Below are 12,345 nucleotides of genomic sequence, written 5' to 3'. Positions count from 1 at the left end.
GATCTGGGGGCCCTCGTGGGATGCATTGGAATTTCCTTGGAAAAACTGTTAAAGAATTTTGAGAAGAAAAGCTGGAGGAAGTAAACTAAAGTGAACTTAAGCCACTGGTCTTTATTCATTGCTTGGGTTAAGATTTTTATCACACACTTAAAGACACAGACAAGAGCACATGGTTTCATGAGTAATAGTGTTGGTAATGTTGATGCTTAATAGACCATTACAACTACTTGAGTTAAAATAGTGGCCATCAACACAGATTCTGGACTTTCTCCAGGACCATATCCAAATGGCCTAACAAGAAGTCCCAAAGAAGTGTCACATGATGAAGATGAACTTAAGCTATTTTAATATTGAATGACTAGACACAAATGAAAATAGTATTTGACCTTATAAATATAGCACTTTAATCAATGCTATAATGGGTACATTTTTATAGCATAAATTACTGAACAGAATTGTCCTACTTAGAATCCTCTTCAATCCTCAGGGCACCTGAGTGGCTCAGTGGGTTAAGCCTCTGCCTTCAGCTCAGGTCATGATCTCAGGGTTCTGGGGTCCTGGAATGGAGCCCCGCATCAGGCTCTCTGCTCAGCGGGGAGCCTGCTTCCCCCTCTCTCTCTGCCTCTCTGCCTACTTGTGGTCTCTGTCTGTCAAATAAATAAAGAAAATCTAAAAAAAAAAAAAATCCTCTTCAATCCTGGCAACAATTGTGAGACCAATTCCTGGAAGAGGAGATGAAGGCCCTGTAATCGGTTTCTGTGGCTGCTAAAACTGGATCGGTGGAAAAGTCTTGTGGGATGTAAGCAGGTTCCCAAGTTGCTGACAGCTTTCCTGAGCCCGAAATGCAGAATTTGAGAAGGTGTCTGACGTGACACACTATGCAGGAATACTGAATTAGAGTTGCCAGGTCCATAAACATCCAAGATGATACAGTATACAACGGTGGAATTTTAAATCCCTGCTGCGATCCAGGGAAACTTACATAGGAGTGACTTTCAACTTGATCCCACAGAACTGTGGAGTCAGCAGGTATTTCTTATGTTGTAGTAGGAGTGTCTGTTCCAGAACATCCTGCCTGAGAAAATGGGACATGCAAGAGTCTAGCTAGTGTATCAGCACCTCCTCATGCTAATAAAACCTATGTTGCCATTCTAGAATTTTTTTTTTAATCTAAAAACTCAGAATTCACACTGGACAAGGTGTTATGCTTTTGTGGAAAGGGTGTTAGTGTCAATTTGGGCCTTAATGAGGATGGATCTTCAAGACCCTTTTGTACTGGAGAAAGGCTAGGGATTTTCCAGTGAGTATGAAAAGAAAGGACCCTTTAGAATGAGTATTTCATGATTATTTTGATGACATCAAAGCACTGATGTAGGGACACAAGGAAGTGCTGTGTCTAAATAATATAAATTCTAGATAAAAGCTCAAAACTTCAATCCAACATATAGGGCCTTGACCTCAGTGGTATGAAACATGCAGATTATTGGTCAGACTTCCAGTTTTTATTTTGACATCTGGGGCCGGCATGTACAAATTTCTATGTGGGCAGCACAAAAATCTCTAAGTTCTTATATTGATTTTTCTCTCTCCTGGTACACTGATTAAGGTGTAGCCTGCAATTAAGTGATCATGTTGAGGTAACCTAACTAGAGAAAACATCAATCTATTCTCTCAAGAGAGATCTCCTCTTTCCTGAAGCTTAGGACATACCCAAGTCCCTTAGGACAGATCTCCTTTCTCAGGGACAAATGTCCCAGAGCAGCTGTCCTTCTCCTGGCCCCAAACAAACAAACATACAAACATACCATCAAAGGCACAAGATCCACTCCTTGGAACTCAGCTTCAAAGGAAAGCCACGAGAGCAAGGAAAATGAGACTGTGCTGTGTTCTTTGGCTCTCCCAAAGATTTCTGAAGCATGGTGTTCAAAAGGCAAGTTACTTTCTCATGGAAGATGGCCCACTCCGGAAGCTTGGGCCCAGTGTTCCTTCTTCCTCTTTCCATCTGGAAAATCCTTGATTTCTTAGGTTCAGGACTAGATGAGAAAGGGGAGGGTGGAGCTGTACCAGCAGCTGGGGTACCTGGCAGACTTGCTTCTCCTGGCAAGGACAGACCCACCCCCCTTCATCCGGTCAGGGGTCTTAGAGCTCTGCCTAGAGGCAGGAGGACTCCAAGTGGTAGCAATAAATGCTGAAGAATCTTATGGAGGGGGCTGTGGCTACCCCACTGCCATCCTCTTGGTCCTCTAGAACCTTGTCAGGGGGGACAGAGTACCATGCTACACATCACACTCCTTTGTATCTTGGTGCCTGTAGATACAGTAGAGTTCTGTTGTCTCCATTCTGACAACCATGCGTTACCCCTGCTGCATGTGACAGCTGGAGATCTCAAAACACTGGCCCAAATCTGTTGATCCTCACATTCTGAGGTCATGGGTATTCTGAGTTGCATTTCACACAGAGGAAATTGAAGTACGCAAAGGAGTTTTATTCAAGGATCAGGTGCAGCAGATAATGGAGAGGAAGTTTTGCGTACCCCAGTTATTTTCCTGACTTCTCATCCCAACATCCATGAGTTCTCATACTGAGTCTTTGTTTCCTTAAACCTCTGACTGCCTCTAATAACTGTTCTTCTAAAAAGTCAAGATACTAAACCTGACTCATAGAACTTAGAAGGGCAAAACCCCCAAAGGAGCAACAAAATCAACCCAGTTCACAGAGAAGGACATTTTGGGTTGAGTCGGCAGCCCTGGGAACTACAGGGGATTAATAATCAGATTGCAGATTACTCAAAGGAAAGAGCTAATATTGTTACTTCACCACACAGGTAGGCCTCAGAGAGCCGGCAATGCTATGGAAGCATCTATCACTAAATCAGTATGTTATATGCTTAGAATTTTTGACATCTCAACTACATGGCCATACTTGAGGCTTTGTGATATTTCATTTTGGAAGATGAAGGTAACAGAGAAGACTCAAAGAGTGTTCTTTAAGAAGTCATATACCTTTGGCTACTGTGGACAGAAAGCTGTTCAGTCAAGCAGTGCATATTTCTCAGCGTTAAGTATGTTCTCTTTGCTCATGTGGACATCTAGAAATCAACAGATGATAAACACTGGGGGAAGAGTCAGTTTCGTCTAATGGAGAACTGAGGAAGGGCTGAAGAACAACACAGAAAGCAGAATATTGTGATTATTTTTATCACCAAACAGCACTGTTTGAAAATCCTATACACTGGTACTATTTTACATTGTCTTTGGATATAAATATTCTCTGACGGGCTTTTTCTATGTCAGAAATGAGTAGAAAACAAGTCCTTGATTCAGTTCTTCAGGCCCCATAGTTACTTCCTGATGCTTAAAGACAAATGCTGATCCTCGTTTCGAGTTGCAATTAGTACTTCGAATTCATCCCTCAGATCAGGGTGTTTAAAACTGGCTCTAAGAGGCGGATTTTCAAAATAACACATAGGGATTTAATCCCCTGATTCCCATTACTGTGAGTAAGAGCTGTGAATCTAAGTGTCCTTTGGAGCCAGCTCAAAATTACCCCCTGGTGCCTCAGAATGCCAATTAAATCATAAAAGCCCAAACTGTGGTCAGATGTAATTAGTTTGAGAACAGAGTTTTGTAATTTTCCTCATGCCACACAAACTGACCCTTCTGATGACATATACAGAATAATTCAATTTGGACAAAGAGAACACAAATCTCACGTCTGAACATTTCTTGTTCTCTTTGCCAGGAAGCTGGGTTATCGAAAACTGTGCTTGGAGAATTGTCAGAAATGCAGTTTATGTTGTTAACTTTTCTTTCTTTCATTAAAAAAGTTTCTTTCAAGACTCCGGTTGACCCAAATTTCATTGAAAATGTGTTACTTCTTAAAAATAGGATTCTGAATATAACAGACTTCAATGGCAGGCAAGCTGTATAAGAGAAAGACAGTTCTTGGAAGACTGTTGAGTGTATCTTAGCCCAAACCACTTCTGAAAACAGCATCAAGGTCACTGGAGCAAGCATGGCCAGGTCCTGTCCTGGCCATCTCTAGGATGAGGTGGTCTCCATGGTGGCCCCAAGCTAGGGTCCTGCTGCCTGACAAGAACATTTGAATCTAAGGCTACGGGCTGGGTAAGGTGGAGTAATTATTCTGTTTTTGTTGCTGTTTCTGCTTCGTTGGGAAGGAATGGACTGCAAAAGTTGTGAGAAGAGTAAAAATAAGGTTAACAAAAAACCCTCCCACACATGGGGACAGATAGTGGCAAGCCGTTGTTCTAATATTTCCATCTTTGTTAGTTCAAAATTCTCTTCTTTGATTCAACCAAATATTTGCAAGCATTATTCCACCATGTTGGTTTGAGTTGAAAAAACATGGCACATATAACTTAGGGAATTAACTTGCGTCGTTAAGAGATGTTGAGTAAAACAGTGTCCCAATGTCCCAGGATTTCTGGTGGGACAAGCATCAGTGAACTCAAGTTTCCTATTCAGCATTTTCTGGGACACTGGGTTGTGTCCTTCTGCACATGTGTGCGTGCATATGTATGTTGGAAATGGGAAAGACAAGTAGTAAGCTGTAGTTATAATGAAGAAAACCATGCTTCTGTCTTGCCCTTGGAAAATAACAGACCTAGTAATGATAATCTATGGGAGCTGCATTTAAAAAATTCATGAAACAACAGGTTGTTCCTGAAGAGATTATGAACTGGGGACCCAAATACTTATTTGAATATATTTTGATCCAGTTTCCTTGAAAAATATTCACAGAGATTGGTGGACTTTTTTTTTTTTTTTTGAACATACAACTCGGTTTCTCTCATTTACAACATAAATCATTTAATGTAACATTTGCAACCTTAGAAAGGCAGACATATTTAATCCAGGTCAGTTTATAAATTCCAATTTCACATGGATTAAAAACTGCAGATAAATTAAGTCACAATAATATCCTGTACATGCATTAAGGCTGGTGACTGCTAAAGTCTCTTGGGTATCTACAAACAGGAAATCACACACAGATTACTGGGTCTGAAGAGTGTCTACATCATTAAAAAAATCTTGCTTTTTTCTTTTTGGTGATACAGATTTCAACAGTAACTCTGGAAAACTGTGAAAAATGTTATTTAAAAATATATATGTATATACTACTGCACAGTTTCAAAGATGTGATTCATAAATAATGTTGGCTGCACTGATTTAATCTTGTAACAATTACTGCACTTCCAAGGTGATGTGAACACGCAGTGACTTATACTCAATGTTAGGCACTAGTAATATCCTTCAGGCATACTACAGTTTTATGTTAGCTGTATTGTACATATATATTTTTAAATGTATGCATTTATACAAACTGTGTATATTATGTATGGGATGTCAGAAATGTACATATCACTGTTATATAATACACACATCATTGTTTTACATACTAGGATAAGTTTTAGTGCAGAAAATCTCATTGCATTGCATTCCATGTGTTCAATCTAGTACACAATTTGTCAACTCTTCAGATTATTTTTCCAGTACATTCTTTAGATAGTGGGTCCGAGTTTCCATTTGCAATTTGAATGTTTCCAGAAATATGTGTTTTAACCAAGCCTTTCTTTCCAGGCACAATCCTGCACATAAGTCTGATCTGTATAGAGAGCAGTAACAAATTCCAGATTTTGATCAGGAATGTATTTGGGTAACTTTCTTTCAAAGGTAACTCTAATATTGTGATAAAGGAAGGCATCCACTCAGGTCATGGAAGGATAAGATCAGCTGAACTCGTGTTGAACTTCTGAGGAAATAATGTGTCTTCAAATAGAAAAAAATGATAACAGACATTATATGTTTAAATGGGAGAATCTCTAGAAGAATCTACATGAATAACTGTGAGCAGTGGTTGTCTTCGGGGGATGGGACATACTACTTTCTACTTTATACATTGCTGTCTTGGTTTGAATCTTTACAACTAGCATGTATTAGTTTTATAATCCAAAAACACAAGAAAGGTATTCCTACTTTGAACAAAGCTAAATAAAAGGAACAAGTTATGAATGACTTTCACAAACAACAACCAGAAGATGGTTCCTTACCAAAATCACATATGCCAAAGCAAACAAAAACTGCTGTCCTCACATGGTCTGTTGATGAGATCAAAGACAGGGAGGGACCTACATGTTCTGACCATTCCCAAAATAACCAGTTCCAAGTTTTGCTGGGAAACATGGGCCACCTAAGTGCTTAAAATGCTGTGGGCACAATCAGCCAGGGGCCACTACTGTGTTCACCCTGGGGTTTTGTGGGTAAGCACATCATGGGGCTCCCGTAAGACCTGTGACTTTAAGGATGGGCAGGGCCAGAAAGCACCCCGGGGATACATGATGCGGACCCTGAGGTTCATCATCCCTTTACGTGAGAGTTTCAACTTTTCATCCGAATTCAGCAAGAGGAAGTAGAAATAAGCCTTGGTCCTCCAAAAAAAAACAAAAACAAAAAAATCCAAAATTTCCTAAATTATACTCAAATTTCCAACATAGGAGGGGATCATGAACTCTGCCAACAACTAGTGAAAGGGATGTGAGGAACACCTCATATAAAAGTAAGATAGAAATATCGGTAATATTTCTAGCTTCTTCAGGGCTGAAGCCAAATACAAATTTTACAAATATTTCACTGGCTTCATTTCCCTTTGAACCCTTTACTTTTGATTCATTTCAGATCACCAAAGTTGCTCAATCATTTTGAATCAGTGCTTAGAGTTACAACAGTCTTATTTCCCACCTACAGGTCAGGTGACAAAAATATGACCATTATAACCAAACCAGTAAGAGCATCAGGGGGAGCATATATCACTATCTATTATAAATGTTTTGTGCCACCATCACCTTGGAAAACAGAGTGTTCCACATACGGCATGCACCTGTCTTTTTCAGACCATCCTGGTGCAATTCTGTCAAATGAGAGGCTTCAAGGACATTATTTTTGTTTTTAAGGATATGGCAAGGTCTATCCTCTTTTGTAGGAATTTTTCTTTTTACCAGTATTTTTTATATCCAAGTATATTTAACAAAAAGACTAAATCTAGGGCACGATAAGAGACTATTAAAGTTTCAGACAAAAACTGTAAACAAGATGTCAAAAAACTAAAATGTAAACTTCATTAAAAAAAAAAAAAAAAGAAAAGAATCAAGGGCAATACCTAAACATACCAGACACTCGGGACGGAAGCACGATGCTGTGGTCGCTGCTACCCCAAACAGATTAGCGGTCTTTGCAAAAATAACTTACCCTGCACAGTAAGCAGCTTGCTAATCAAAGCCTGAAACACAGTCCCCAGACTGTGTTCTGCCTAAAGAGTGAGAGGATCAGTCTCGTGATAGCGAATGGTTCTCAGCCTGAGAAGCAGCTGAAACAGACTCCTAGTGAAGAGACATTCTAGGAAATGTCCTAATTTGGCCAAGAACATTTGTAAGAGCACTATCACAGAGAGAAAAGACTTGAAAAATATTGGCTGATGAATGCCATGTGGCTCTGTGGCCACCGTGTCACAGTGGCAGGAAGAAACAACACATGTGCTGGGTGGGCTTGTCATGGCACATGCAGAAGCTTGCAACTCTTGACTGAGCTCCGAGCACAGCTGTCTTTTAGTGTCGGTTAGCTTTCAAAGACACTGACTTTTTGCCAGATCCCAGTGCCATGTACATATGCTTTTGAGGGCAGGCCTGTGGGATTTGATCCATTTGCTCATGATGCCTTTAGGTGATAATAAGTTGGATGGAAGGGGTGGGGAATAGACAAAAGGCAAGGTATTTGGTCACATGCAATCTAGTAAACGTCAGGCACAAAAATAACTGACTTCTTTTCATTATTCAATTACCCATAAATACACACAATTAAAAATTAATTGGGGGAATAGTATATTAATACTGAAAGTAATCAACAATGTAAGAACTAGGTTCATCTTAACTGGCAGTCAAGCTTTTGGTGTGCTGTCTTGCACCTGGTTAACTAACCCATGAGATTTTGGTTGAATGTTCTAGAAGTCATGGTTTAGCTTTGAAACAGAAAGTGTGTGTGTGATTTTGTGTGCATGTGTGTGTGTAAGTGTATATTCTCTAATCAGAAACCTCTGCTCACTTTGCCTAGTTTGGGATTACGAAAACTAGACAAAGAAAACGTGTTCTCAAGAGCTGTGTATCTTACACACACACAGGCAGATTCTTCAACACCCACACACACGTACCAACACACATGCCCTGGGAAAAGACCATTGTTTGATGCTGAGGAAATATTCACCGCAGTTTGGGAAATGCTGTGGCCGGGGACTTCAGTAGCACAGTGTCCAGACACATGGAGCGGTCTGTGGAGACGCGATCACAATCCAGCTCATGGGCAAGGTCCCTATGAGAGGTGAGTGCTGTTCCGCAGCCAGTGTAGGCCCTGCTGAGAGTACTGGACCAGATGTTCCATGCTGCTGTGCAGGGTGACAGGCCCCATGAGCAAATCCAGGTCATTGAAGAATTCTAGGGGATACAGAGAGTTGTTTGAGTGACACACAGGCTAATAAGTGTGCTCCCCTGGGAGACCCGAGTGACTTAAAAAAAAAATTCCCTTTCTCGTCTTTATAGAAATCAAGGATTCTCTATTCCATCATGCAACTTGAGCATTCAATGGAACAGAATCCACAGGTGGAGAACTCATTATATATCCAAAGGATTCTATTGTCCATTTCTCATTTAAATGAATAACAATTACTGAGCCAAAGAGCAAAGAAAATTTACTTCCTCAGACTGCATTGTCTGTGTGCATGAACGCTCCCTACCCTGGATGGGGGTTGTGGCTCTGTTGCCCCTTATATTGGGCTCAACTGTAGTATGTGCTGAACCACTGGAGTGAGTCCAAGGGAGGAGGCTCTAGGCCCCTGGAGGCAAATCAGAGAAGGGTTCTGAAAAACCCTCCTGAAGTCACATTTTAGTCCTGAGACAGTCTCTAGGTTTGTCCTTTCATTAAATATTTATTAGGTGCCAAGGCACTGTTCTAGGCACAGGAGGGCAGAGGTAGGGGAGTATACCATGGGGAATAATGTGTAGGCTCTCAGATCTCCCAGAGATCCCAGTGTAGTGGCTAATACAGACAAATTCGTATGGCTCTCAGGCTGTCATAACTGGATCACCGAACAACACCTTGAGGGTAAGTATCTGGGAGAAGTTTTTCAGAGGTGCTCATATACATGCTGAATGAAGTCCTGCTGGTGAAGGCAAGGGAGAGGTTAGAGAGGACCCTCAGGTGGCTGGGAGGATAGCTAAAGCAGGAATCCAGGAGCAGAAGAGGGGAGGAGAAGTGGGTCTGGGAAGTAATGCCGACTTTGCACTGGACGTGCAGTACTGAGCCCTCTGGTAGAAGACATCCAGTAGACAGCTGGCAGTGCCATCTGGAGCATGGCCCGCTCAGGGTCTTCCAAACTGGCCATGTCAATTTTGTCCTGTCCCTTCTGTTTTGTTCACCTATGATGCCCATCCCACTCCATAATCAGCCACAAAACTATTTGTTTTTCAAAATCCTGTCCCACACCAGTTCCTCTAACAAGCCTTTCTTGGTGGCCTCAGTCCCCTGGCATTGACCTCCCTTGGCATTCCCATTAGATTTTCATGGGGCACCATGAAAATGCATTCTGGGATGCGTGTTATGTACTATCCAGTTTTATTACAAATTTCATGTACTCAGGACCCATCTGCTTATCTGTGCCATTAATTCCTCATCTCAATGTGGACATTCTGGTCTTGTTCTCAGAAGCTTATGATATCATCTGAATAAAATTCACATTTCATGGCTTCAAAGTGAGGTCAGATTTGCACTCTCACCTGCTGCTAGAGAAAGAGTAGTAAATTGGTATAATCTTTTGGGAGAAAGTTTACAATATATGTCAAGATATATAATAATATGTATCTTAAAGGAATCTATTATACCTGTTGACACCCAAATTCTCCCTCTGATGAAAATAATCAGAATATGGACAACGATTTATATGAAGATATTTATCATAACAAGATTTGTAATAGTATAAAAAATTGGAAGTGACATAAATTTCCAACAAGAAGGGGGCAGTTTTGAGAAATCATGATACTTTATGACTATATAAGCACTATTATGACAGTTTTCTAGAACCACCATCATAGATGTTTTTGAAGAAGTGAGTGACATGGGAAAATGCCTGATACATTGTTAAATGGAAACAGGATGCATATGGACTGCAATCTTACTTTGGTAAGATTGTGTGTATTTGGAGAAGACTAGAAGAAACTACAGTAGAATGTTAAGAGTAATTATTTTTTGGTGATAAGATTACTGATAATTAAAAAATATTTTTCTCTGTAGTTTTTCACATTTTACAAATTTAGCCACAGTAGACATGTGTTTGTCTTATAATCTGTGAAAAGAGAACCTTATTTAAAGAGAAATAGAGCTTATTGCTACCTAGAAAACACTCCCTTTTCAGTGGTAAGTGGTAGGTTCCTATCACGTAAGTAGCTAGGAACATTCATCCTCATTAATTAATCAGTTCATTCATTCAATGTTCCAGCTCCCCAGCTATGTTCTAGGTACTGTGGAGGTGCTGGGAACACTAAACTGAATAGAAGATTACCCCTACCTTCAATGAGCTCACCATCTCAAGGGAAAATCACGCACGTGTGCGCGTGTGTGTGTAACCATACAGGTGTCTACATCATTTCTGTGTACCTGCATCGTGACTATCTCTACCTCCATCTCTAATCTCCCACAGTCAACATTAAGGTCGGTCAAGGCACAGGAGGCTGTGAATGAGGGGGAGAGTTTAGGCAAAGTTTTACATAGTAAGTGACAACTACTATTACGTCTTCCCGGGTGAATGATGAAAACTTGCTTGATGATGTCCAGCATCAGGCTGGCTCGCCGAGATGTGATGGAAACACACACACACTCCCTGGAGGTACACACCTCTGTTCTCCTTGGCCAGGTTGTCTGCCATCTCCCAGTAGTCATAGCTGTGGAGAATGCTGTTGGTGATGCTGACGTGATTGGCTGCCATCTGGTGGATGCGCTGTGGGATGCTGACGATGGTTGAAGGGGACAGGGCATTGGCATTGGAGAGGCTCCCCTGAGATCCCACGGAGCTGGTCGGGGAGGGGTTGGGAGACATAGGGGATGGGGTTCCAGTGCTCCTGGAAGATGAGAGTGTAGAAAAACACAAGAGTGTGGAGGTTGGTACCGGGTGAGATAGAACAGCCCTTCCCCACCCCCCACTACTGTAAGCAAAGCAACACATGGCCCAGTATCATGCCGTGTCTCATTTATCACCTTTACTTTGGAGAAATGCACTTACTTTCCACTGGCCCCCCATGGAGATGGGGCTTGGGCAGCTTTAGATGAATTCTGCAGGAAAATAAAAACGTTGACAGTGAGTCCATCTGTTTAAGTTTAAACAGCTGATAGTAACATGCTCTTAGGTGACCGCTGAGAGAAGTAATGGCAAAGACTGCAGATAAAATGAAGACTCAGAGAAGCTGAATCTGGGAAGTTAAAATTACTAGGCTACTGTTTTTTTTTTTCTGGAAGCTAGTGGGGGGCAGGTGCATGGCCTGCTGGATTTCACAGTGGGCTAAAATGGAGAATTTACTCCACAGCCTGGGTTTTCATGCACCAAATTCTATGTCCCAAATTAAATAATAATCCTGAGGGCCTGTTGAATCCTAAGCCAGCCTAAATTTTTTCAACTAGCTTAATTTTCCTTAAAAGGAAAAAACCAGCAGGAGTACCCCCCACACCTACCACACCATTGAGAACACCTTATATTTAAATGTAGGGCATATTTACAGAAACCACTGACATACATTTAATGCCTGAAAATATATGAGAGACCAAATTCTATTGTTTTGACTTATGAAGCTTAAAATTATTTCTCTTAAAGGAAATTGCTATTGAATTTTTCTAAAAGAAAGATTAAAATATATGTCCTTAACAGAGTATTCAAAAACTGATTAATCTGAATATTTTGATTTAGGATGTTGTGTTACATGAACTGGTTGTCTGCATCACGCATTGAAAAGAAGTTCTGCCTGTGGCAAGGAAAGTCGCTAAATGTACAGACAGATTTCCCCTCTGAAAGCCTGATAATGCGTTCTTGCACGTAATTTTAAGGGACTAGTAAAAAAAAGAATGGTCTTTATGATACTGATGTGAATTTTCTAAAACAGCCTGAGCGTGTTTCCCCAGAGACAAGGTGTTTCTTTTGGTTAAAATGGACTCTAGGAAGTGGTGAGTGATTTTTAGTTTTTAGTGGAGGTGTTACCAAAATGATAAGAAATGGCCTAACAGGTTGCAATTGGGCAAT

At 40.8% G+C, this 12,345-nt stretch overlaps 1 protein-coding gene across 8 annotated transcripts in view; it reads right to left on the bottom strand.

The window, feature by feature from the left end:
- Nucleotides 1-4,789: 4,789 nt before the first annotated feature.
- AFF3 (AF4/FMR2 family member 3) overlaps nucleotides 4,790-12,345 on the bottom strand; it is a 516,827-nt gene continuing 509,271 nt past the window's right edge. For all 8 annotated transcript variants that reach the window (XM_032351829.1, XM_032351821.1, XM_032351823.1 and 5 more), the window contains 3 exons: nucleotides 11,338-11,387; nucleotides 10,953-11,176; nucleotides 4,790-8,500 (listed from right to left, as the gene is read on the bottom strand). In XM_032351829.1, the coding sequence (XP_032207720.1) occupies nucleotides 8,379-8,500; nucleotides 10,953-11,176; nucleotides 11,338-11,387 (396 nt within the window). In that variant the 3' untranslated portion in view covers nucleotides 4,790-8,378. The remainder of the gene's footprint in view (nucleotides 8,501-10,952; nucleotides 11,177-11,337; nucleotides 11,388-12,345) is intronic.

Source organism: Mustela erminea, chromosome 7, assembly GCF_009829155.1.
Source record: "Mustela erminea isolate mMusErm1 chromosome 7, mMusErm1.Pri, whole genome shotgun sequence".
NCBI lineage: Eukaryota > Metazoa > Chordata > Mammalia > Carnivora > Mustelidae > Mustela > Mustela erminea.
This window is presented reverse-complemented; position numbering and strand designations above follow the sequence as displayed.